The following is a 24,640-nucleotide window of genomic DNA, read 5'->3' on the forward strand; positions in this document are numbered from 1 at the left end:
AAATGCACATCAAATGTATAAGGTAAATGGTGATGAGTCTAAAGTGAATGCGGGGAATGGAAGAGAACGAAGGTAGGGAGAATGTACATTAAGGGAAAAGGAGGGTTGCAATTTTAGAAAAGGATGTCTGGGCAAGGGCTCCCTGAGAAGGTGGCATTTTTACAACAGAAACACAGTATCTATTTTCCGGGCCTGTAATGAAGGTCTAATAAGAAAATGCATGGATTCGTAAAAAATCTTCAATAGGCCCCAAATGGACCTACAAGACCTCTACCCCAATGCATAAGGGAACGCTAACCATAGCAGAACGGTAATCGCGGCAGAACGTTGGCACAGACGGAAAGTTGATCGGTACGGAAAGTTTGTCGGAGGGAAACATTACTTATTGAGGAACGTTAATCCGGAACAAATCTTGGGCAGAAGCGGAACTTAGACCAGGACGCACAGTTACCATGGCAATGAGGCGCGCCCGAAGGGCGGTGGCAGCGACGCAGAGAGACCTGGGAGGAGACAGAGGCAGGGCTTGCGACGGAAGTGGCCTCTCTGCTTCTGCAGGGCTGGGGAAGATGCTGCGTCCGGCGTTACCGTGGCTGTGCTTTGGCCTCTGCAGCTTCCTGGTCGGGGATGCAGAGGCCCCGAGCCCCGTGGATCCGCTGGAGCGGAGCCGGCCGTACGCGGTGCTGCGCGGGCAGAACCTGGGTGAGCGGTCCTGGAGCTGGCGGGCGGCGGGTAGTGCCCGAGCTTTCACCGCTCCGGGTGCTGGAGCCGGGCTTACGGAGCGGACAGGGGATAGAGTGGGGAGATGGGCGAGGGCGTGGGGTGCAGGTGAGGCCTCTCAGGGGGCCCCGAGACTCCCTCTCCAAAAGCCTGGGGCAGAAGGCCTGAGCTTTACCTCTCAGCAAGTGCTCAGTATGTGCCAGAACTTTCGCCTCCCAGGTTCAAGCAATTCTCCTGCCTCAGCCTGCCGAGTAACTGGGATTATAAGCGCACCCCACTACACTTGGCTAATTTTTGTATTTTTAGTAGAGATGGGGTTTCACTGTGTTGGCCAGGCTGATCTCGAACTCCTGGCCTCGAGTGATCCACCCACCTCGGGTGGATCACCCACAAGACATGGTGTCCAGTAGGATCTCAATATGTACTAGTTGCCCATGAATGAACTGCAATCCGGAGACCTGAGTCTCAGTCTGGGTCCCCTCCTCGCTGGCTGTGTGGGCTCATGCTCACAACAAGGCACATCATTTACCTCACCCCTCTTCTTTCCCAGAGGAGCCAGTATTTATTGCAAAAATGGTAACAGTTTTTGAGCATTTCCTACATCCCATGTCTTGTGCTACACACTTTGTATACGCGAATTCATTTGAGCCTTACAGTAACTTAATGAGAAATGTACGGTTTACAGCCCTATTTTTTTTTTCTTTTACCATAGGGTATCCTCTGTCACCCAGGCTGGAGTGCAGTGGTGCTAGACTAGAAATTATAAAAACTACTCCTTTGCCATAGATAGTTTGAGAAATGCTGTCCTAGACAGTTCTATACAGTAGGTATTTTTTTTTTTTGAGACGGAGTTTCACTCTTGTTGCCCAGGCTGGAGTGCAGTGGCACGGTCTTGGCTCACTGCAACCTCCGCCTCCTGGGTTCAAGCAATTCTCCTGCCTCTGCCTCTCCAGTAGCTGGGACCACAGGCGTGAGCCACCACGCCCAGGTAATTTTTGTATTTTTAATAGAGATGGGGTTTCACCATGTTGGCCAGGATGGTCTTGATCTCTTGACCTCATGAATTGCCCACTTCGGCCTCCCAAAGTGCTGGGATTACAGGCGTGAGCCACCACGCCAGGCCTAAAACATTCTTTTAAGGTTCTGCCTGGGGCTGCCATTCAGGCATCTGTCACTGCATGCAAAGTGTAGGGAGAAGTGAAAAGATGGCGAGTGGGAGAATTGATCAGGACCCAAATGCATGGCCACTGTGTACCTAACAACTCATGGTTTTAAGCTTCTTTTCAAATTTTACTTTTATTATTATTTTTTTTGATATGGAGTCTCACTCTGTCGCTCAATCTAGAGTGCAGTGGCGTGATCTTGGCTCATTGCAACCTCCACCTCCTAGGTTCAAGTGATTTCTTGCCTCAGTCTCCCAAGTAGCTGGGATTATAGGCACCCACCACCGTGCCTGGCTAATGTTTGTAATTTTAGTACAGACAGGGTTTCTCCATGTTGGCCAGGCTTGTCTCGAAGTCTTGATCTCAAGTGATCTGCCCATCTCAGCCTCCAAAAGTGCTGGCATTACAGGTGTGAGCTACTGCGCCTGGCATTTTTTATTTTTTAAAGGTAGATTTTCCATCCCCCAATTCCAATCTTCTGCATTTCTGCTTTGGGAGTTTAAATTTTTTTTTTTTTTTTTGAGGTAGAGTCTTGCTCTGTCGCCAGGCTTGAGTGCAAGGGCGCGATCTTGGCTCACTGTAACCCCTGACTCCCTGGTTCGGGTGATTCTCCTGCCTCAGCCTCCCGAGTAGCTGGGATTACAGGCGCCCGCCACAATGCCCAGCTAATTTTTGTATATTTAGTAGAGACGGGGTTTCACCGTGTTAGCCAGAGTGGTCTCGATCTCCTGATCTCGTGATCCGCCCGCCTTGGCCTCTCAAAGTGCTGGGATTACAGGCTTGAGCTGCCGCACACAGCTGGGAGTTTTAAATATTTTTTAGAGTGCTTCCAAAATGCGAGATGCAAGAAAATGGTTTATTTAAATAGAATAAGACAACTTTAAGTCCAGTTGTAGTCCAAACCATAGAAACTCAGAATTCAGGACTTTTGGAAATTAGGGCAGGTATTCAGTTAACAAGGGCTATTTTAAGACGTGACATTTAGTTCACGTAGGTTGTAGATTTTATTTGACAAAGATCTTAAAATTACTTCTGGCCTTTGAAGTTATGACATACTGTCTTTGACACCTTCTCCTTCCTTCTTCCCCCTCACTCACCAAAAAAAGATGAGTTTTCTTTTCTTTTTTTTTTTTTGAGACTGAGTTTTGCTCTTGTTGCCCAGGCTGGAGTGCAGTGGCTTGATCTCGGCTCACTGCAACCTTCGCCTCCTGGGTTCAAGAAATTCTCCTGCCTCAGCCTCCCAAGTAGCTGGGATTACAGACATGTGCCACCATGCTAGGCTAATTTTGTATTTTTAGTAGAGACAGGGTTTCTTCAGTTCTCCATGTTGGTCAGGCTGGTCTCAAAGTCCCAACCTCAGGTGATCTGCTTGCCTTGGTCTCCCAAAGTGCTGGAATTGCAGGCCTGAGCCACCGCACCTGGCCTGATTTTTCTGTATAGTCGGTTTTAAAATAATAACTGTTTTAAGCGTGGAGGGTATGTTGGGGGGCGTGTCACAGATACTACAGAGTTACTGATTTGAGTAAAACTATGATCAAATCTTGTTTTTTTTTTTTTTTTTTTTTAATGGAGTCTCGCTCTGTCGCCCAGGCTGGAGTGCAATGGTGCAATCTGGGCTCGCTGCAACCTCTGCCTCCAGGATTCAAGCGATTCTCCTGCCTCAGCCTCCTGAGTAGCTGGGATTACAGGTGCCCACCGCCACGTCCAGCTAATTTTTGTATTTTTAGTAGAGACGGGGTTTCACCATGTTGGCCAGGCTGGTCTCAATCTCCTGTCCTCGTGATCTGCCTGCCTTGGCCTCCCAAAGTACTGGGATTACAGGCATGAGCCACCTCGCCTGACTAAATCTTAGTTTTTCAAAGGAACAGTAATGAGACTGAAAAACAACTATGGTTAGGCCCCAGCTGAAACCTGGGATGGGCCCACATTGCTACAGACACACGTCAGTGTACATTTGCTGGTTTTGAATGCTTCTCAAGATCACTGAGATAGTCACAGAAACAAGATTGCATATCACTGCTGCTATTGAATAAACCTCTGAATGGTTGCTGGTTATGCTAGTTTATTTTTTTCTTTTTTGTTATGAAGTAGTTTAAAGCCCAGGTCCTTATCCTGTACCTCCAGGGCTCAACTTGAGTAATCAGTTGTAGTTCCCGTTTCTCACCTGAGCACGTTGAAAATTTCAGATGTGAAATTTAGTCTTAAAAACAACATTTTTTTTTTCTTTTTTTTTTTTTTTTGAGACGGAGTCTCCCTCTATTGCCCATGCTGGAATGCAGTGGCATAGTCTTGGCTCACTGCAACCTCTGCCTCCTGGATTCAAGTGATTCTCCTGCCTCGGTCTCTTGAGTAGCTGGGACTGCAGGCGCACGCCACCACGCCCAGCTAATTTTTTTGTATTTTTAGTAGAGACAGGGTTTCACCATATTGGCCAGGCTGGTCTCGAACTCCTGACCTCGTGATCCGCCTGCCTCGGCCTCCCAAAGTGCTGGGATTACAGGCATGAGCCCCCGTACCCGGCCAAACATAACAGATTTGTGGGTTAGTTGCCTCTTTGCTCATAAGGCCCTGTTGAGACTCATCTTGAGACTGAAATACTTCATTAAGTCTCCAGATTTTTATTAATGGCTTTAAAGGTATAGTTGGGCATCCTGCTCTCTTGCCCCACTATAATCGGACAATTCTCCACACAAAAGCCAGAGGAATATTTTTTCCCAACTAAATCAGATGATGTCATTCCTTTGCCTACAACCCGCCAGTGGCTTCTCTTTAAACTTAAAATCCATGTTTCCTTCATGGTCTCCAAGGCCCTGTACAGACCGGCCCCAGCCTTCCTCTCTGGCCTGATTTCCTGCCTCTCTTCCTGCACTCTTTGCCTGGTTGCCTCCCTTCTGTTCACTGAGTGTGTTGAGCTTATACTGGCCTCAAGGCCCTTCCCTAGCTGATCCCTGGGACTGCAGCACTCTCCCTGCAGAGCCTCACTCGTAAGGTCCCAGTTTTTTTGGTTTTTTTTTTGAGATGGAGTCTCACTCTGTCTCCCAGTGGTGCAATCTCGGCTCACTATAACCTCCGCCTCCTGGGTTCAAGCGATTCTCCTGCCTCAGCCTCCTAAGTAGCTGGGACTATAGACACCTGCCACCATGCCTGGCCAATTTTTGTATTTTCAGTAGAGATGGAGTTTCACCATATTGGCCAGGCTGGTCTCGAACTCCTGACCTCAAGTGATCCACCCACCTAGGCCTCCCAAAGTGCTGAGATTACAGACATGAGTCACCACACTCGGCCTGTCTCAGCTTGTGAGTCTCCTCCTCGGATGCTTCCTGACTGTCCTACCTCCTGCTGCCCACCCCGTCTCCATCCCTAGCCCATTACTGTTTTTTTCATGGTATATCAAGATATGTGAAATGCTCTCACCTGTTTGTTTCTCCCCCCCACTATACATAGAGACAACTGGAGAGAGGATCTGTTTACAGCTGTTTGCACAGCACCTGACATAGTGCCTGGCAGCAAGTGGCATTTGATAAATCATTGGCAGTGAGTAGATGAATTGCCTAACCTGGAGCTGCCATTAGGAAGTAACCTGTTTTCCCTTTGCAGTGTTGATGGGAACCATTTTCAGCATCCTGCTGGTGACTGTCATCCTTATGGCATTTTGTGTCTACAAGCCCATTCGGCGTCGGTGACAGCCAGACAAGTTCTTCAATGAGTATTTGGGAATAGGATAAGTTGTGTTGCACACGGGTCAATGGAGAAGTTGGAATCAAAACTTTCCTACTTGGAAATGACCTTTGGTCTGGACAGTTGGTAAACGCTAAATGAATTAGAAGAAAACATCTACTAGAAATTATTTTTTCCTAACACTGTAGTGCAAATAATTGGCCCCTGAATCTGCTTCTCAGTGTTTCTGACTGTACTTGTTAAAAGTAAGACCTGAAAACTCCAAAGGTCAGTGTAAAGATGGAGTGTTCATGAGAAAGAAAACATTCACCTTGTGAGTGCCTGTAAGAACCACACTGGAAAGAACTCATCATTAATGCTTGAAAATGTTAACAGAGGGAGACTTACCATGTAGACATTCCCTATTTAAGAACCATTTGGTTACAGTGGGTTAAGAATCACAGAATTTTTTTTTTTTTTTTTTTTTAATCTCACTTGAGTTGGCCTAGAATGCGCTGGTTGCAAAGTGGTGTCAGCTGTGGGGAACTTGGGCCCTCATTCCTTACCTGCACCCGGCCCTGCACTCAGGTGCTCCCCCTGAAGTCAGGGTCACATCAGGTAGACCTGTTACTACATGCACCTTTGGCCTGGAAGGCTCTGGGGTTGGACTGGAAATGTTACTAGGTTGGCCTCTCACAAAAAAGGACCCCATCCTGCTTAAACACATTGATCTCCGTTGCCCTGCATTTGAGTCTGTATAGCCCACGGTCTGAAACTTGAGGTAGCTTTCCAGATTTGGAATGTAAAAGGCTCAGCAGGCGCTCTGTTCATCCCTGGGTGGGGAGGGCCCAGCCAGAAGTGCATGTCCACTGTGCCCGCCAGTGTGTGTTTACACAAATTTCATCTCCGCTTTGAAAATGCTGCTATTAGTTTGCACTGTTGGTGAACTGGATTTTTTCCTCCTATTGAAATAATACTTTCATACTTATAAAGCGGTCATCAATATTTATTTCAAGGTGCTAGATTTAATTTTGTTATTAAATTGAAATGCTTATCTTGTGTTCAAGCACAGCACTGATTTTAACAACCTGCATTTAATGTGAAATAACTGAAGCAGGATACTGTAACTGTTTAACTTAGGGATTTTGTTTGTAATCTTGTAACATTGAGCCATTGAAATGTTCACTGTTCTGTGCTTTTGAGCAAAATGTCAATTAAAATTAAAGTAAAATCCTATATATTGTTTTACTCCACCAATTATTTCCCAAGTGTTTGAAATGTGGGTATGTTTGAATTTGATCTAATCACTTAAAGAAGCTCTGTGAAGTGAAATTTTTTTTTTTCTTTTTTTTTTTTTCCGAGATGGAGTTTGGTTCCTATTGCCCAGGCTGGAGTGCAATGGTGTGGTCTCAGCTCACTGCCACCTTCACCTCCTGGGTTCAAGCGATTTTCCTGCCTCAGCCTCCGGAGTAGCTGGGATTATGGGCATGAGCCACCATGCCCGGCTAATTTTTTTGTATTTTAGTAGACATCGGGTTTCACCATGTTGGCCAGGCTGGTCTCAAACTCCTGACCTCAGGTGATCCACCTGCCTCGGCCTCCCAAAGTGCTGGGATTACAGGCATGAGCCACTGCACCTGGCCTAAAGTTGAGATTAGGAAGTCTCCTAGTGTTGCCTGTGATTTAGTGGCTGTGGAGTCATATCAGCATGTTGTATTTTTTTCCACCTGGACCTCAGGCTTAAACCTATGTATTTCTAAACAGAGGTCTAGGTGGTACTTTGAACTCCATCATTCATTGCACCACAGAATCACTGGAAATTTCCATATCCAGTTCATCTTCCTTGATGTCATTTATGGTCAGCAGGAGACTGTGACCAAGCTGGCAGTTGTGACAGTTTCCCTTTCCTGTCATTATTTAGAGCAGACTTCCACTTCCTTGACATGCCACGTTTATGTAGTGTGACAAGCTTGTTTATAGAACCTAAGTTCTAGCAGTGTCTAGAACCTAGTTCCTAGCAGTGTCTAACGTGCAGAAATTGCTCAATTAGTTTCTGGCCGGGCGCGGTGGCTCATGCCTGTAATCCCAGCACTTTGGGAGGCCGAGGCAGGTGGATCACCTCAGGTCAGGGGTTTGAGAGCAGCCTGGCCAACATGGTGAAACCCTGTCTCTATTAAAAATACAAAAAGCTGGGCATGGTGGCACACACCTGTAATCCCACCTTCTCAGGAGGCTGAGGCAGGAGAATTGCTTGAACCCGGGAGGCGGAGGTTGCAGTGAGCCGAGATTACGCCATTGCACTCCAGCCTGGGCAACAAGAGCAAAACTCCGTCTCAGAAAAACAAAATAAAAACTTTCTGCTGATATTGGGCCACCTAAGCTTAGCTTTTCAGTTTTAAATAATCCATAGTCATTGCACCCCTTGACCCGAAGGAGTAATGTTTTTCTTCATAGTGTTCTTGTAGCTTCAAGTATTGATATCTACTTTCCCCCAAAAGCAAAGCAGCTCCTTTACATCTTCCCAGAAATACAGCCTCATTTTTGGAACCCACACGTTTCTACTGGCCACTGCCGTTGTTTTTAATGCCAACATATTTAGGTATAGGAAGAGTTTGGAAGCCTTATCATCTGGACTTCTAGGAACAGCCTCATAAAGCACTTGGCTTCAAGGGATAGCATTGATGCAGAGCTTTGATGTTGGCTGGGCTTCCCTTACCCTACAAGAGCCAGTTTACCTCCAGGAGGAACACAGGGGTGTCAGAACAGCCCAACACTGGCTTGCTTTTAGTTTCCATTTGAAATAAGCAGCATGGGGCTTGTTAACCTGGGCAGGAAGGCTGGGAGCAGCATGCCACCTTTGCAGTGATGAACTGAGCAATGTGAGGCATTCTAATGTTCTACTGACATACGTAACAGGAAGTGTGGTCACTACATCCAGTGACTAGAAAAAACTGGAAAGAAAAAAGACTCAAAGACTGGAATATTGTATGAGCACCCTCTAAGGAAGCCGTCTTTATTTGCATTTTTAGAGTGAACACATATATGAAAAACGCTGCAACAGGTTGACACAATGCTCAGTCCCTTTTTAAGTGAATTCCAGGGGAGAAAGTCAAGGACCTTAGGGAGCAGAGCAGTGGAATGCAAACACAGAAATTACCTATGAGTCACCTTTGTAAGCCAATGACACAGCCTCGCTGCAGCCATTCCAAGAAGTGTTTTTGCTCATGGCAAATGCGAAGTAAACAAAATGCCACATTGCGTATTTGAAACAAATGTGGCGTTGCCTATACTGGCCTGCTGTGCAGGGAAGGAATTTTGGTCAGACCATGACAAAAAAAAAAAAAAAAAAGGCAAATGGTGACATGGAATTAAAAGCACAATTCTTTGTGTCTGGGAACGTTTCACTGGCAACACCTGGAATAGTAGTTATGTTTGTCTTCCTATCCCCAAAGAAGCACAACAGAGGAAACAGACACAAAATGGAGGAGGGTACTGTTTACCAAGTTATTTCAGTGCAGCCTGTGGGAACGAATACATGGGCCACAGTGAGCAGTGCCCTTGGCTGTATTCCCCAGGCTTCTGTATGTTGTGCGATGGTTATTTACAGGAGGGTTTGACAAAAGAGAGTTAACTACTAAAGGTATCCAAAAAAGGCCTGAGAAAATCTGGTTAAAATGTATAACCTTGTATTGCTACTGATGGGAATAGTTGTTCTTATATCTTTTACAAATAATAAAAAGATTCTGTTAAAAAATAGATTTATTCAGAAAGATGTTGATTTGAACTCTGAAAAGCAACATGGAATCATCATTTTCCCTTTTGAATGAAGAGCCATGGAGCTCCGTGGTTTTCAGCTCCCTTTCTGGTTACAAATCCATCCTTCCTCTGGAGTGAGTCTAGGGCATGCAGTGGGTTCTTCCTAGGTGTCTATGTGGAAATCCTTCACTCGTGCAGGTGTGGAACGCACCTGGTTTGGTTCTGTGTGTTCCAATATTTTGGCCAGCTTGCCCACTTCAAGAACAAGCCTCAGGTTCCCCTAGCTGCTCCTTCAGGGACAGGATTAGCTGCCTTTGATTTAGCCTGGAGAATCCTGCTCTCAAAAGAATTGCCTTTACAAATTCAAATCAGATCCCTCGATGCGTGCAGTGAGGTGATGTGAAACTATTAGTAATGTTTAAGGCGAAGGCAACATCCATGGCCATTTGTGTATCTTAATTTGATGCAAATAGTTAACAATAATCTAAAATAGATTCTATATGTATCTCCTCTAACTTTAGCTGGGTGTGGAAGGAATGGAATCAGATAGAGATGAAGGAAGAATAATGACAATATCCTAGAAACCCTGTAAAAAGGTAAAAATAAGGAGTAGATCAGCACAGATTACCCATTTCTTTGGTGAACAGTAAAGATGTGTCTCCAATTCTCATAGACCACACTTTACAAAGGCGGCTGCTGCTCTCATATATAAAAGCACCCTGACTCTGCAATAACTTGTTTTGTTATCACTCCTTGATAAAAATTGATCTACAAACCTGCGGGGATTGGGGTTTTGTCTAAAGCTGGTAGTAAAAATGTGACCTGCAAGCCAATACAGCTAATGGAAAGTGATGATGCTCTCCTCCCCTTAGCCTGGAGATGGGGCCTGCAATCCCTGGTCCCTTCTCCACCCCAGGGAGCGGCCTGGATGGGCCTGGGAGTCCCTGGTTCTGCACCTCTGCATAAAGAAGGGGCGGCTGTTGTCTGCTGCACGCACACAAGGTGCAGGCCCTCAGCCCCGGGGCTCTGGTTGACACAGCATCTGTGACAGCCCAGAGCCTCTGCTCTGTGCAACCCACAGGCCAAAAGGTCTATTTGTCAGTGAGTGACAGCTGTAAGACTTGCTGGAGCTCAGCCTCTTCCTCCTGGAGCCGGAGCTCCCGTTCCTCCAGCTCTTTGGCAGAGAGCTCCATGGCCAGCTGCAAGTCATTATCAAAACGGCTTGTCTCGCTCAGGGCACTGGGGCACAGGCCTTCTGTGCTGGTGAGGAGGCTCTCCTGGATGGCCCTGGGTTGGAAAACAGATAAAAAGGGAGAGTCACTACTATCATCATGGTGGCAGCAGTAACTACATTTCTTAACTGCTTACCAAGGGCATACTGTGCCAGGCATTTAATATGCATGATGCCATTTAATCCCACATAACTCTGGGGGTGTAAGTGCTGTATACAGGTGAGAAACCCCACACTCCTGCCCAAGACCACCCGACCAGTAAGTGACAGGGCTGGGAATTGAACTTGGATCTGTTTTAAAGCAAAACAAGTTCTTCATCAGCGGGCTCTCACAGACACCTTAAGTATATAAAAAGTCTTCGTAAAATGAATCCTTGCAGTTTTTCCCTAAATCTCTGCAGCTGTTCCCACAAACTTCCTTATCTTTACAATTATATAAACTTTCCACTGAGGACATCTAGGCCCTGTGGTCATACATCATTCACAGAAGATCAAACCAATCAGAAAACACTGACTCAGTACCTTTCCCCCAATGGCACTGACCTGTGAACCAGTCAGAAATTCTATCACTCATTCCTGGAAACTTGCTATCAAGTCCAGAGTTATTATAATAAGTAACTGCCACAAGAGGAAGCAGGAGAGCCAATTACTTTATCTAGTCTTTTTTTTTTTTTTTTTTTTTTTGAGACGGAGTCTCGCTTTGTCACCCAGGCTGGAGTACAGTGGCATGATCTCGGCTCACTGCAAGCTCCGCCTCCCGGGTTCGCCATTTTCCTGCCTCAGCCTCCCGAGTAGCTGGGACTACAGGTGCCCGCCACCATGCCCAGCTAATTTTTTGTATTTTTTTTTTTAGTAGAGACGGGGTTTCACCATGTTAGCCAGGATGGTCTCGATCTCCTGACCTCATGATCTGCCTGCCTCGGCCTCCCAAAGTGCTGGGATCACAGGCGTGAGCCACCGCGCTCGGCCTACTTTTTCTAGTCTTTCCTGCCAGTGTGTGGCACCGTGCATCTGCCCGGGGACCAAATGCACAGTGCCACGCGTCTGCCCGCCTGTGTCCAGGCCTGTGTCCATCCTGGTTTAATCCACAGTCACATCAGTCAATCACCTCTCATACTGGGCGTCATAGGTGTTTGTCTGGCTGATCCCTCCATTCGAAGCTGGTCCTGAAAGTTCCTGGCAAAGACAAATATGATAGACATGAATATGTCTTAGGAGAAATTGGTGCCATTCTGGAAAGGAAACAATGGCAGCAAGAACCAAATTAAAAGTCTTTCCATGACCATTATCGATAGTGCTACCTAACAGGGACTTGGGTTACCTCAAAAACAACACCTAAGTGGCAGCTAGTAACATGCCACAGCCTAACTCACAGCCACAGCCTTCTCATCCTTCTCACAAAATCCATCTCTTAAATACAGCTAACCCAAGTGGAAGATATACACAACGAAAAAGAGAAACACAGCTGACCTTGGGCAAAGTTCAGGTGACCAAAGCAGGTTTCTGTTTTTGTTTTTGTTTTTTTTTTTTTTTTTTTTTTTTGAGACGGAGTCATGCTCTGTCGCCCAGGCTGGAGTGCAGTGGTGTGATCTCGGCTCACTGCAAGCTCCGCCTCCCGGGTTCACGCCATTCTTCCACCTCAGCCTCCCAAGTAGCTGGAACTACAGGCGCCAGCCACCACGCCCGGCTAGTTTTTTGTATTTTTAGTAGAGACGGGGTTTCACCATGTTAGCCAGGATGGTCTCGATCTCCTGACCTCGTGATCCACCCGCCTCAGCCTCCCAAAGTGCTGGGATTACAGGCTTGAGCCACCACGCCCGGCCTGTTTTTGTTTTTTTAGAGACAGGGTCGCACTCTGTTGTCCAGGCTCAAGGGTAGTGGTGTGATCGTAGCTCACTGTAGCCTTGACCTCCGGGCACAAGAAATCCTCCCACCTCAGCCTCCTGACTAGTTGGGAATACAGATGCAAAACACCATAGTTGGCTTTTAAAATTTTTTGGTAGAGGCTAGGCACGGTGGCTCACACCTGTAATCCCAGCACTTTGGGAGGCCAAGGCTGGCAGATCACTTGAGGCCTGGAGTTTGAGATCAGCCTGGACAACATGGTGAAAACCCATCGCTACTGAAAATACAAAAATTAGCTGGGTCTGGTGGTACCCACCTGTAATCCCAGCTGCTCAGGTGGGTGAGGCATGAGAATCACTTGAACCTGGGAGGCAGAGGCTGCAATGAGCCAATATTGTGCCCTTGCACTCCAGCCTGAGCAAAAGAGTGAGACTCTGCCTCAAAAATTAAAAAAAAATATATATATATTGGTAGAGATAGGATCTCACTATGTTGCCCAGGCTGGTCTCAAATTCCTGGGCTCAAACAATCCTCTCACCTTGGCCTCCCATAGTGCTGGGATTATAGGCATGAGCCACTGCACCCGGCCAATAATTCTTCTAGGGCAAGATTAGAAGACATAATTCAATATTGGTAGTCTTTGACTTTGGCTACTCCACTTGTTAAAACTTATGGTCAACAAGGTTTATGAAGCTTCTTGGGAGCTGGCGAGTGGAGCTAAGCTCACTTACATAGGGAAAGGAAAAGCATACCAGGCTGATGGTGATGTCCAGGGGTCTTCTCCCAGGAGGCCTCCCAAAGGGAACATGCTTGCTTTGGGGTCTGGCTTGGAAAACTGAATAGGTCTGGGAATGGGGCCATGGTGGTGGCAGGGGGAAGTGGAGGAGGTAGACTCACATTACACAAGCACTAAGACTCAGGAATAGAACCAGAAAGCTACAAGCTTAAACCAGTGAGAACACTGGAGTGTGAGCACTATTTTCAAAGCAGCAGCCCTGTGAAGGCAGGGACTGCTTCCCAGAGAATTCCCAGCACCTGGCACAGAGCCTGGCACAAAGAAGGTACTCTGCAAAATCTGAATGAAGAATGGAAGAAAAAGTCAATTAACAAATAAATGGGCCAGGCGCGGTGGCTGACGCCTGTAATCCCAGCACTTTGAGAGGCCGAGACGGGCAGATCATGAGGTCAGGAGATGGAGACCATCTTGGCTAACATGGTGAAACCTCGTCTGTACTAAAAATACAAAAAATTAGCCGGGCATGGTGGTGGGCGCCTGTAGTCCCAGCTACTCGGGAGGCTGAGGCAGGAGAATGGCATGAACCCCAGAGGCAGAGCTTGCAGTGAGCTGAGATCACGCCACTGCACTCCAGCCTGGGCGACAGAGAGAGAGAGACTCCGTCTCAAAAAATAAACAAACAAAGAAACAAACAAATAAATGGACTGCAGGAACCCAGGACATACCAGAGGGTGCTGGAGGCAGACCAGACCCTACCCTAGTAGAGCCAGGAGCCACAGAAGGAAGGAGATGGAAGGAGTTGATGTTAGGGGAGGAGGACCTCAAGCCTTGGACTGTCCCAGGTAGGTGAGGCATGGAGGGAGAACCACATACGACAATAAAAGGCAACTGTTCTACTGGGTGCAGTGGTGCATGACTTTAGTCCCAGCTACTTGGGAGGCTGAGGTGGGAGGATCTCTTGACCCCAGGAGTTTTAGGGTACAATATGATCATGCCGGGGAATAGCCACTGCACTCCAACTTGGGCAACAAAAAGACACACACACACACACACACACACACACAAAACAACAAAAAGACACACACACACACACACACACACCCTACAGCTTATAGCCACTGCACTCCAACTTGGGCAACAAAAAGACACACACACACACACACACACACACAAAACAACAAAAAGACACACACACACACACACACACCCTACAGCTTACACAGGTCTGTCCCGTCCTTCATTTTCTGTTTCACTAGAGACCCAGAGAGAGTTTAGGGAGATGATACCGTTTGTGGAGGGAGTGGGATTCAAATCCACTTCACGACCTTCATCTGAGACTACAGACACATAGGTAATCCTTCAGGGAAAATATGATGGTGTGATTCAGCAGGAATTTACTGCTTCAGTACTAGAAAATGACGCACATCTTGAAAAGTACAGAATTACAAGCTATGTGCATGAAAATGAGGAAAAGGAAAGTCTGCCTGAAGACATCTTGTGAATGGTGCTGACTGGGATTACGTAGACGATCTCTTACATAACAAGCTTTTGTAAGAAGACCAGATGCACAAAGTACAACCTATGCAAATACCATGAATGTGTCAAACTTGATATTTAGAATAAATCTTTCAGATTAGCCAAACACTGAGGCTAACCCAGAGGGTAAGACCTCCCAAGCCCTGCCATTTATTCTGATAAACCCACCTGGCTCCTGCTGGACTCAAGCAGACTTTGCTGGATGGCAAACTGCATTATCTCGTAATCTTCATCTTGCAAATGCACATTTCTGCCATTGTCTTGAACATAGTAAGATTCGGGAATTTCAAACACAGATTGATCAACCTCAAAGTTTGTGATGTGGGAAGCTGAAACACAAAAGGCAACCGTCCAGTGTCTGAGTTCATTACATTTTCACTCCAATTTTTTGCAAAAATGTTTTACATTAGAAAAAAAAGAAAGGCTCAAAATTATAATAATCAAGGCTTACTATTATATGAGAGATTCTGAGGAAGCATGACAGAAAAAAGTGACAGAATACAGCTTTTTTCTTTTTCCTTGATTTTAGTGGAAAAAATGAATACATAGTCATAAAAAATACACAAGGCTGTGAAATGAAAAGCGAAGATTTCTCCCTCTAAACACATATGCACAGTCACACCAATGTGTTTCTTCTTTTTGCACGAAGATACGTGGTAAATATATAAAAGATAGTATCTATAAAATATCTGAACACTCAAAAATGATAATAATAAAACAAATGCCTGTGTGCCCTTCACCTAAGACACAGAACACTATCAATAACTGCCGGGCGCGGTGGCTCACGTCTGTAATCCCAGCACTTTGGGAGGCTGAGGTGGGCGGATTACAAGGTCAGGAGATCAAGACCATCCTGGCTAATACGGTGAAACCCTGTCTCTACTAAAAATACAAGAAAAAATTAGCCGGGCGTGGTGGCGGGCGCCTGTAGTCCCAGCTACTCGGGAGGCTGAGGCAGGAGAATGGCGTGAACCCGGGAGGCAGAGCTTGCAGTGAGACAAGATCGCGCCACTGCCCTCCACTCCAGCCTGGGCGACAGAGCGAGATTCCATCTCAAAAAAAAAAAAAAAAAAGAATACCATCAATAACATACCACAGGCACATCCCTTGTTAACAATATCCCCTTCTTCCTCTCCAGAGGTAAATACATAATTCAGAATAGTTGTTTACACTGCCTAGCTCTTCTCTGGAGTTTGCCACATGTATATCATCCTAACAGTTTGCATTAGCCTGTTTGTGAACTCGACATAAATGGATCATTGGAATTTATTCTTCAGATTGGATTTTCTTCATTCAACATTATGCTTTTGAAATTCAACAGTCTTGACGCACATAGCTATAAATGTTTATTTTCAATACTATATGTTATTCTGTTGTATTAATAGAGCACAATAGCACATTCTACCATCTCAGGACATCTGGGTTGTTTCCAGGTTTCTGCTGTTATGAGTGGATGCTGCTGCCCAGTACTGGGGTCTCCAGATGCTCATGTGCATACGTTTCTTTAGGTACACATCTAGGAATTGGTAGGTCATACACATCTTCAGTTTACACAGTAATGCCAAATGTTTTCTTCAAGAACTATACCGATCTCCTCTTCCTGCCAAGAGTACATGAGTGTTCCTCAGCTGCACAACCTCATGAACACGTATCACCCAACTTTACTGCCACATGGGAACGTAAAGTTGTATATTATTGTTGAGTTCAATTGTTTTCATTTGAAGTCTTAATTTATATACATTAAAATGCTATCTTTTAATTCCTCCTATTGGTAGACTATAGGGGAGAAACATAGGACCATCACAATAGTTGCGGAAAATGCATCTCACAAAAATTAATACTTAAAAATGGTAATAACTCTCAGCAAACTAGAAATATAAGAGAATAATGTCCTTCAACTAATAAGGGACATTTACAAAAAACCTACACAGATAACATCAAACCTAATGGCATAACAATCCTTCCTCCCCTAGAACCAGGAACAAGAGAAGGATAGCCATTCCTACCCCTCTTAGTTGACATTGTACTAGATGTCCTAGTCAGTCCAATAAGTCAAGAAAAAGAAATAAAAAGTTTAAAGATTGGAAAGGAAAAAGTAAAATTTTCTTTATTAATAGACAACATGACCATATATGTAAGAAATTCTAAGAAATCTACAAAAAAGTGTAAGACAAGTAAATTCAGCCATGTTACAAGATAAACAAGGTCAATCCCGGCCATGCAATTGTGCAAGAAAAAAAAAGATTAAAAAAATTTTTAAAAAGGATTCAAGGTCAAAATACAAAACTCAATAATATTTCTATATACTAGTAATTGGAAAATGAAAGTAAGAAAATAAGTCCGTTTACAATTGCATCTAAAAACATGAATTGTATTGACGGCAAGGGAGCGTGAGGAAATTTGGGGGCATATGGAAATGCTGTCTATCTTGACTGTGGTGGTGGTTACATAGATGCATACATTTGTCAAAATGTGGCTGGGTATGGTGGCTCACACCAGCACTTTGGGAGGCCGAGGTGGGTGGATCACTTGAGGTCAGGAGTTCCAGACCAGCCTAGCCAACATGGTGAAACCCAGTCTCTAATAAATATATAAAAATCAGCCAGGCATGGTGGCACACACCTGTATTCCCAGATACTTGGGAGACTAGGCAAGAAAATTGCTTGAGCCTGGGAGGCAGAGGCTGCAGTGAGCAGAGATTGTGCCACTGCACTCCAGCCTAGGTGACAGAGTGAGACTCTGTATTCGAGAAAAAAAAAAAAATGCACTGAACCGTCACACTTAAAATGAGAGCATTTTATTGTATGTACATTACACCTCAATAAAGCTGATTTTTAAGAACATCCTGTCTTTTTAATATAACTAGGATCATACATATACTACAAGTTTTTATTTGTTTAATCTAAACTAAATCTAAAGTTTTCTTTCATCCAACACAGACTCCCTCAGATATTCCAGCTTCAGAGTGAATTATGAATATGATGACTGAATTATAAATTTTTTTTTTTTAGATGTAGTTTTGCTCTTGTTGCCCAGGCTGGAGTACAATGGCACAGTCTCAGCTCACGGTAACCTCTGCGCCCCCCCACCCCCAACCGGGTTCAAGTGATTCTCCTGCCTTAGCCTCCCGAGTAGCTGAGATTACAGGCATGTGCCACCACACCTGGCTAATTTTATATTTTAGTAGAGACGGGTTTTCTCCATGTTGGTCACGCTGGTCTCGAACTCCCAACCTCAGGTGATCCACCCGCCTCGGCCTCCCAAAGTGCTGGGATTACAGACATGAGCCACCATGCCCAGCCATAAAATTTTTTTTAAATAACAAAACTAAACTTTTAATTTATTTTTTTACCTGAATCAGCCTGGGTCCCTTCCACATTTTGAGATACAGATTCTTCGGCAGTGCTACAGCCATTAACATTTCCAAATGTAATCCGTGCATTTAAGACATGAAACAAGGGAATTTCTAACAAAATAAAAACTTTTATAAGTAAACTTTACTAAGAATAACAATAATAGTTATCATTTACTAAGTGCTTACTATGCCAAGTACTTTGATAAGTATAATTTTATATAAGCCTCATAACAACCCTCCCCAATACACAGATGGGAAAACTGAGACTGAGAATTACGTATTTTCGGCTGGGCGCGGTGGCTCACACCTGTAATCCCAGAACTTTGGGAGGCCAAGGCGGGCTGATAACCTGAGGTTAGGAGTTCGAGACCAGCCTAACCAACATGATAAAAGCCCATCTCTACTAAAAATACAAAAATTAGCTGGGCGTGGTGGTGTATGCCTATAATCCCAGCTACTTAGGAGGCTGAGGCAGGAAAATTGCTTGAACCTGGGAGGTGGAGGTTGCAGTGAGCCAAGATCATGTCACTGCATTCCAGCCTTGGCAACAGAGCGAGACACCGTCTCAAAAAAAAAAAAGGGGGTTATGTACTTTCTCCTAGATCACAGTGAGTAAGTGATCGAGCTAGGGTTCAAGCATCATGAACATACAACTATCCAAAATTAATACTCTTCATGAGTAGTATGTATGATATATATATATATACACACACACACACATATATACAGCATTATGCATACTTTATGCATACTAGCTTGGGATGTAGATCATATTTATGTATCAAAGAATCTTGGTGTTAACTGTCTTCCTCAAATAATTATCTAATTTGAAGTCTCACTGAAGTAAGGTTTGACATTAAAACAATGACTGTGTCATGTTTTTATGCCTTTTAACATCTGTCAGCACCATTTGCAAATAGAAATGATGGTTGGAGATCTCTTGATTTTGATATGCAAAATGAACCACCAATCATAACACTTCTTTAAATCAAATTAAACCACAGGAGAACTCTCACCTCCTCCATTATGTCTATAAGCTACTTTGACCTAAAGCATTCCAATTCCCTGAAGCATCCCACCACCCACATGCTGCCACCCACAAACATGGGCAGAACCTCCAAGTGTTGCTAAAGTTTATTTAGCAGTACCTATTTTGACAGGAAATCCAGGTGGGAATTCCAATTTGATGAAATCTCTCAGTCTTGCAAAATGAGCACTCGTTCGAGCCATTAGGTCAATGATGGGAATGACCTGCTCCACGAGAGAGAGGGGAAACTCTTCACACATCCACAGCATTGCTTTAAACCTGAAGAATTCAACCGAGAAAAGACTGAGGCCATCTCCACCAGATGGGAAAAGGAGATTACTGCTATGCAGTAGGCTAGACAACAGCAGCCTTACTCTACACTCTGTCCAGTCATCTCTTAATTCGGACCTATTAAAGGTCAAATGTCTAGGGAGACGAGGAATTCACATCACCCTAAAATCTGGAAATCAAGGCAAGCGACTTGCATGACAACCTGCCACTATCCAAGTCTTAATTGACAGCAAGCATGAAGAAATGATAGTGGGTGGAAACAGTTTCATTTGAATTTGATCAGCTGAAGCTGGTTAGCAGTTAAAAAAAAAAAAAGGCATTCTTACATCCAATCTAGATTCTATTTGGAAAAGAGCTAATAACATGAACAATCTACTGTTGGCTTTCATGGCAAAGTAATTTTAAAATTATTTTTTATAAAAAGGGGCAGAGGAGGCCGGGAGCAGTGGCTTATGCCTGTAATCCCAGCACTTTGGGAGGCCTAGGCGAGCGGATCATGAGGTCAGGAGTTCGAGACCAGCCTGACTAATATGGGGAAACCCTGTCTCTACTAAAAATATAAAAATTAGCTGGGCATGGTGGCACGTGCCTGTAGTCCCAGCTATTCAGGAGGCTGAGGCAGGACAATTGCTTGAACCTGGGAGGCAGAGGTTGCAGTGAGCCAAGTTTGTGCCACTGCACTCCAGCCTAGGCAACAGAGCGAGACTCCGTCTCCCCCGTAAAAAAAGGGGGGTGGGGGAGCAGTGGAATGATTCAACATAACACCATAAAACAGCACAATTTCTGAAACATACATAGGTTGAAAATGGCAGCTGAACCTCTCTTACTTCTGTGTTCTAATCGTCAGCTCTTTCGGCCTTCCAATGTCCCTGTCTTTCAGATCAAACTCTTCATTGAAGTACTCGTCAGGCGTGATGGCTGTAGGGTTGTTTGCAGTAGCACATTCCGTGGTGAGGTCCTGCTGAGCCAGAACTCAGGAGAGTCAGAAATGCCAAGTGATGTTCACAAGTGAAGGCCTACGGCACTCAGTGTCTGAGGTGGACGTGTTAACCAGCTAAGACCAGGAAGTTCTATTCACTAACTTTTTTGAATGGAACAAGAAAATCTATGAGGGTATCACCAAACTACATGGCAAGTCTAACGGATTTCTTCATTTCAAAATATTTCTCTACTCTCCTTTAAATTTTTATCTCCTGATTATAGCAAAGAAAGAAAGAGAAATATCTGAAAGTTCATGAGACTTGGAAGACTTGGAGTTGAAGTTCTAGCTGTTTCCCTGTCTAGCTTTGACAGTGGAAAGGTCATTTTTCTGTCCTGCAGAGACATCCACTGTGCCAAGTTCACATAGTTACTGTGAGCACTGAGTAAGGAAATATTTGTTAAGGTGCTCTGTTGCAATATAAAGTCCTGAGTCCTTTTTAAGTTCCATTTCTATAGAGTCCCCTCGTTTATAATGGATAAGAGGGGAAGCACCTGATTTCTATAATCACTACCCCTCCTCTAAAATCTTTGTTTTCAAAGATTCACTCATCTAATTCTCTTCTAAGAGTATCTCAAATTCCAGCTTGGGGGTATCTTTGGCCTTTACAAAGAGTGGGCTGTTCAGGATCCAGTAAATGCCATCCCAGGCATAGACAAGTTGTTTCCTTTCATCTAACTGCAATGAAAGCTCATTGCCTCAACTTACCCCTTGTGCACCAAACTGGTGTTCCACAGTTCCCAGCAAAGATTCCAGCGGGTTCCTGTCCGCTACAGAGAGGGAGGAAGTTTAAAGTCTAATATTATATCTTACTTGTGGCTATAAAAAAAGATCTTCATTAAAGTTTCCGGTCCAAGCTACCTCATTAGGAAATGCAATTACAGACTGGCTGATCAAATCATTCACAATAATCATAAACTAAGTTGTCCTTTATTGGGTACTTTTCATGAGGATCTCTAAACCAGATAAACAGCTGTAATAATTAAAGCAGAATAATGGGAAGAGTCTGGATTTTGGAGTGAGCCAGACCTGGATTCCAACCCCACCTTGGCCACTCGCTATCCATGTGTTTTGGGCCTCGGTTCCCTCACCTGTCAAAGTGGAGTAATGGCAATGGTGGTGGTGGTGCTGGTGAACAATTACTGCATGCTTACCACATACTGCAGGCGCCATTCTAAAGGCTTCCACGTCGTAACTCATCTAATCCTCTCAATAACTCTAAGGAAGGTTGGATATCACCTGCATTTCACTGCTGAGGAAACTGAGGCACAGAGCAGAAGTAATTTCACAAGGCCATAGAGTTGGAGGGGCTGGGATGGGGTTGGGATGTGGCAACCACATGCAATGTTTTTGCTTAGATCCCAAGTTCTGTCTAAATCTTTCATCACAATAGTTTGGACTAAATCACTCATTCCAGTGATAAATGTTCTCAAATATCCTTATCTCCTTTTTTAGCTGAATTCCACAATTGTTCTTGATAACACACAAACAAGCCCTCATGAATAGCTTTAATTATAGTTGAGGCCAACTATGGGGAAACATTTTGAAGAATGAGTCAGACTAAGGAAATTTTTTTTCCTTTTTCTTTTTTTTTAGACAGAGTCTAGCTCTGTCGCCCAGGCTGGAGTGCAGTGGGACAACCTTGGCTCACGGCAACCTCTGCCTCTGAGGTTCCAGCGATTCTCCTGCCTCAGCCTCCCCAGTAGCTGAGATGACAGGAGTGTGCCACCACACCCGGTTAATTTTTGTATTTTTAGTAGAGATGGGGTTTTACCATATTGGCCAGGCTGGTCTCAAACTCCTGGGCTCAAGTGATCTACCCACCTTGGCCTCCCAAGGTATTGGGATTATGGGATTACAGGTGTGAGCCATTGTGCCCAGCCAGGAATTTTTTTTTTTTTAGACAGAGTTTCACTCTTGTTGCCCGGGCTGGAGTGCAATGGCGTGATCTTGGCTCACTGCAACCTCCGCCTGCCAGGTTCAAGTGACTCTCCTGCCTCAGCCTCCTGAGTAGCTAGGATTACAGGCATGTGCCACCACACCTGGCTAATTTTGTATTTTTTTTTAGTAGAGATGGGGTTTCTCCATGTTGGTCAGGCTGGCCTCGAACTCCTGACCTCAGGTGATTCGCCCGCCTTGGCCTCCCAAAGTGTTGGGATTATAGGCGTGAGCTACCATGCCTGCCCAGAAATTTTTATAAAAAGAAGCTAGGGGCCAGGCACGGTGGCTCATGCCTGCAATCTTAGCACTTTGGGAGGCCGAGGCAAGTGAGTATCACCTGATGTCAGGAGTTCGAGACCAGCCTGGCCTACATGAAGAAACCCTGTCTCTACTGAAAATACAAAAAATTAACCAGCTGTGGTGGCGGGTGCCTGTAATTCCAGCTACTCAGGAGGCTGAGGCAGGAGAATCACTTGAACCCAGGAGGCAGAGATTGCAGCAAGCTGAGATTGCGCCACTGCACTCCAGCCTGGGTGACAGGGCGAGACCTTGTCTCAAAAAAAAAAAAAAAAAAAGAGAAGTAGTTAGCGTTAGGTTTAACACATCCCAATCACATTAACCCTAAACTTAACAGAGGCAACAAAGAGCTCCCTCTAGGCTTAAAAAATAACAACAAAACAGGAGGTGGTAGGGTGGTGGTGATTACCTTTATATCTCTTTTTTTCCTCCTCGGTCAGATGTTCTGTGCGTATTTTGGTGATCACATTCACGTTGTTTACTGTGTAAACCTGAGAGGTGTATGTGAAAGAAAACAGTGACACAGGGAATCAAAACTCCAAAAATAAGCACAGCAAAAGCAAGAATGCTGAAGCAAAAAAACAGAAAACAATCCAGCAAAATAAAAATCAGAAATGGTTAACTATCATTAGGGTCCTTCAGAGAAAGTATATAAACTATCAACTGAAAAATGCATCGGCAGTTACCTCCCGTATTTGACAGTTTTAATACCGAGCAGTTAGCAGTGACAAGCTGCATCTTCCTGCTTGCCCTGCTGTGGCTAAACAGTCTCAAACAAATGCCCTGCAATCTAGGTTTCCACCTGGGTTTCTATTAAACTAAGGTACCCAAACCAGGATCCTGTACTTCTGTTGGTAAATTTTTTTTTTTTTTTTTGAGACAGAGTCTCCCTCTGTTGCTCAGGCTGGAGTGCAGTGGCGTGATCTCGGCTCACTGCAGCCTCCGCCTCCTGGGTTCAAGCGATTCTCGTGCCTCAGCCTCCAGAGTAGCTGGGATTACAGGTGTGTGCTACCATGTCTGGTTAATTTTTGTATTTTTAGTAGAGATGGGGTTTCACCATGTTGGCCACACTGGTCTCAAAATCCTGGCCTCAAGTGATCTGCCTACTTGGGCCTCCCAAAGTGCTGGGATTAAAGGCGTGAGCCACCGCACCCCGCCTCTGCTGGTAATCTTGTAATACTAGTATGACTCAGACAGCCATCTGCTGGGCAGAAGAGAAAGGTATGAACACAAGGTTCTCTAGACTTACGAGCTTTAGAGAAAACCAGCAAGTCACTATTTAAAAGGCATTCCATGCACTGACAAAAATTATTGTAACTGCCAGAGTAAATGCTCTGTTATCAAGGATAACTGGGGAATATGGTCATCTAGAAAATCAAACATAACAGTTAACAGAGAATTCTCTCTATATGCCACGTGAGGAGCCCCAACATTGAAAGCTGCAGAAAACACACTCAGCACTAGGACAAGTGCTCCTAAATGTGTCTTGCTGAGCATGACGTAAACTTTCTTTGCTCATTCAGAGGCCACCAGAGGACCCTGCAGCACTGGGCTCCATCACCAAAAGCCATCAAGCCCTGCTGTACTGTGGGACTGAAAGGCCAGGAAACAGAGCTTTCCAGATGACAAAATGCCAGATGACTGTATCGACAATCGTCTCCACGATTACAACTATGTTTTAAGTGCACTGATGTCATGCAAATGGGCTGTGAGCCTGCTGACTACAATTAAGCTGATTTAACAGAAAAGAGACTCAAAAGCTACTACACAATATTTGAACACATGTGAAGTCTAATTCTTCCTCTTTTTTTTCTTTTTAATAATTAAGGGAATGACTAGCTTGTCATTCCTACCAGAACAACTGGTACCTGTACTCATTTCTCTACAATATTGTTTCTCTTTGGCATAGCTACAGACCTCCTCAGGGCATGCTATCCCGTTTTCTGAAAGTCAAATAAGACAAAATCAAAAATCCAAGTGAGAGACACATTAGACACTTCTCATTCCCCAGAGCATCTCCATGGCACAGATGCATGAAAAAAATGGGAACAGATTCCTCATTTGCATAGAAGCTAAATAGCTATATTAAATCTTATTTTAAGAGTTTCC

At 44.7% G+C, this 24,640-nt stretch overlaps 2 protein-coding genes across 6 annotated transcripts in view; one reads left to right on the forward strand and one right to left on the reverse strand.

Moving 5' to 3' along the window:
* Window positions 1-393: 393 nt before the first annotated feature.
* On the forward strand, window positions 394-6,773 carry C10H12orf76 (chromosome 10 C12orf76 homolog). The gene is made up of 2 exons (XM_071071138.1): window positions 394-699; window positions 5,478-6,773. Exons 1-2 carry the CDS (start codon window positions 453-455, stop codon window positions 5,561-5,563), a joined length of 333 nt encoding a protein of 110 aa, XP_070927239.1. The 5' UTR covers window positions 394-452; the 3' UTR covers window positions 5,564-6,773.
* Window positions 6,774-8,518: 1,745 nt separating this feature from the next.
* The window catches only part of LOC105493433 (ankyrin repeat domain 13A), a 42,285-nt gene continuing 26,163 nt past the window's right edge, over window positions 8,519-24,640 (reverse strand). For 3 of the 5 annotated variants that reach the window (XM_071071143.1, XM_071071139.1, XM_071071141.1), the window contains 8 exons: window positions 22,941-23,022; window positions 21,002-21,063; window positions 20,142-20,275; window positions 19,145-19,302; window positions 17,994-18,107; window positions 14,810-14,970; window positions 11,633-11,700; window positions 8,519-10,580 (listed from right to left, as the gene is read on the reverse strand). In XM_071071143.1, coding sequence (XP_070927244.1) covers window positions 10,385-10,580; window positions 11,633-11,700; window positions 14,810-14,970; window positions 17,994-18,107; window positions 19,145-19,302; window positions 20,142-20,275; window positions 21,002-21,063; window positions 22,941-23,022 — 975 coding nt within the window. In that variant the 3' untranslated portion in view covers window positions 8,519-10,384. The remainder of the gene's footprint in view (window positions 10,581-11,632; window positions 11,701-14,809; window positions 14,971-17,993; window positions 18,108-19,144; window positions 19,303-20,141; window positions 20,276-21,001; window positions 21,064-22,940; window positions 23,023-24,640) is intronic. The other 2 variants (XM_071071142.1, XM_071071140.1) reach the window with 1 other exon arrangement.

The sequence above is a fragment of the Macaca nemestrina genome, chromosome 10 (genome assembly GCF_043159975.1).
Source record: "Macaca nemestrina isolate mMacNem1 chromosome 10, mMacNem.hap1, whole genome shotgun sequence".
Lineage (NCBI taxonomy): Eukaryota > Metazoa > Chordata > Mammalia > Primates > Cercopithecidae > Macaca > Macaca nemestrina.

What these genes read in the sequence shown, in the direction of transcription:
- C10H12orf76 (XM_071071138.1), top strand. Translation starts at nt 453, where the DNA reads ATGGCAATGAGGCGCGCCCGAAGGGCGGTGGCAGCGACGCAGAGAGAC. An exon ending in GCTGCGCGGGCAGAACCTGG is followed by an intron (nt 700 to 5,477) that starts GTGAGCGGTCCT and finishes TTCCCTTTGCAG; the next exon opens with TGTTGATGGGAACCATTTTC.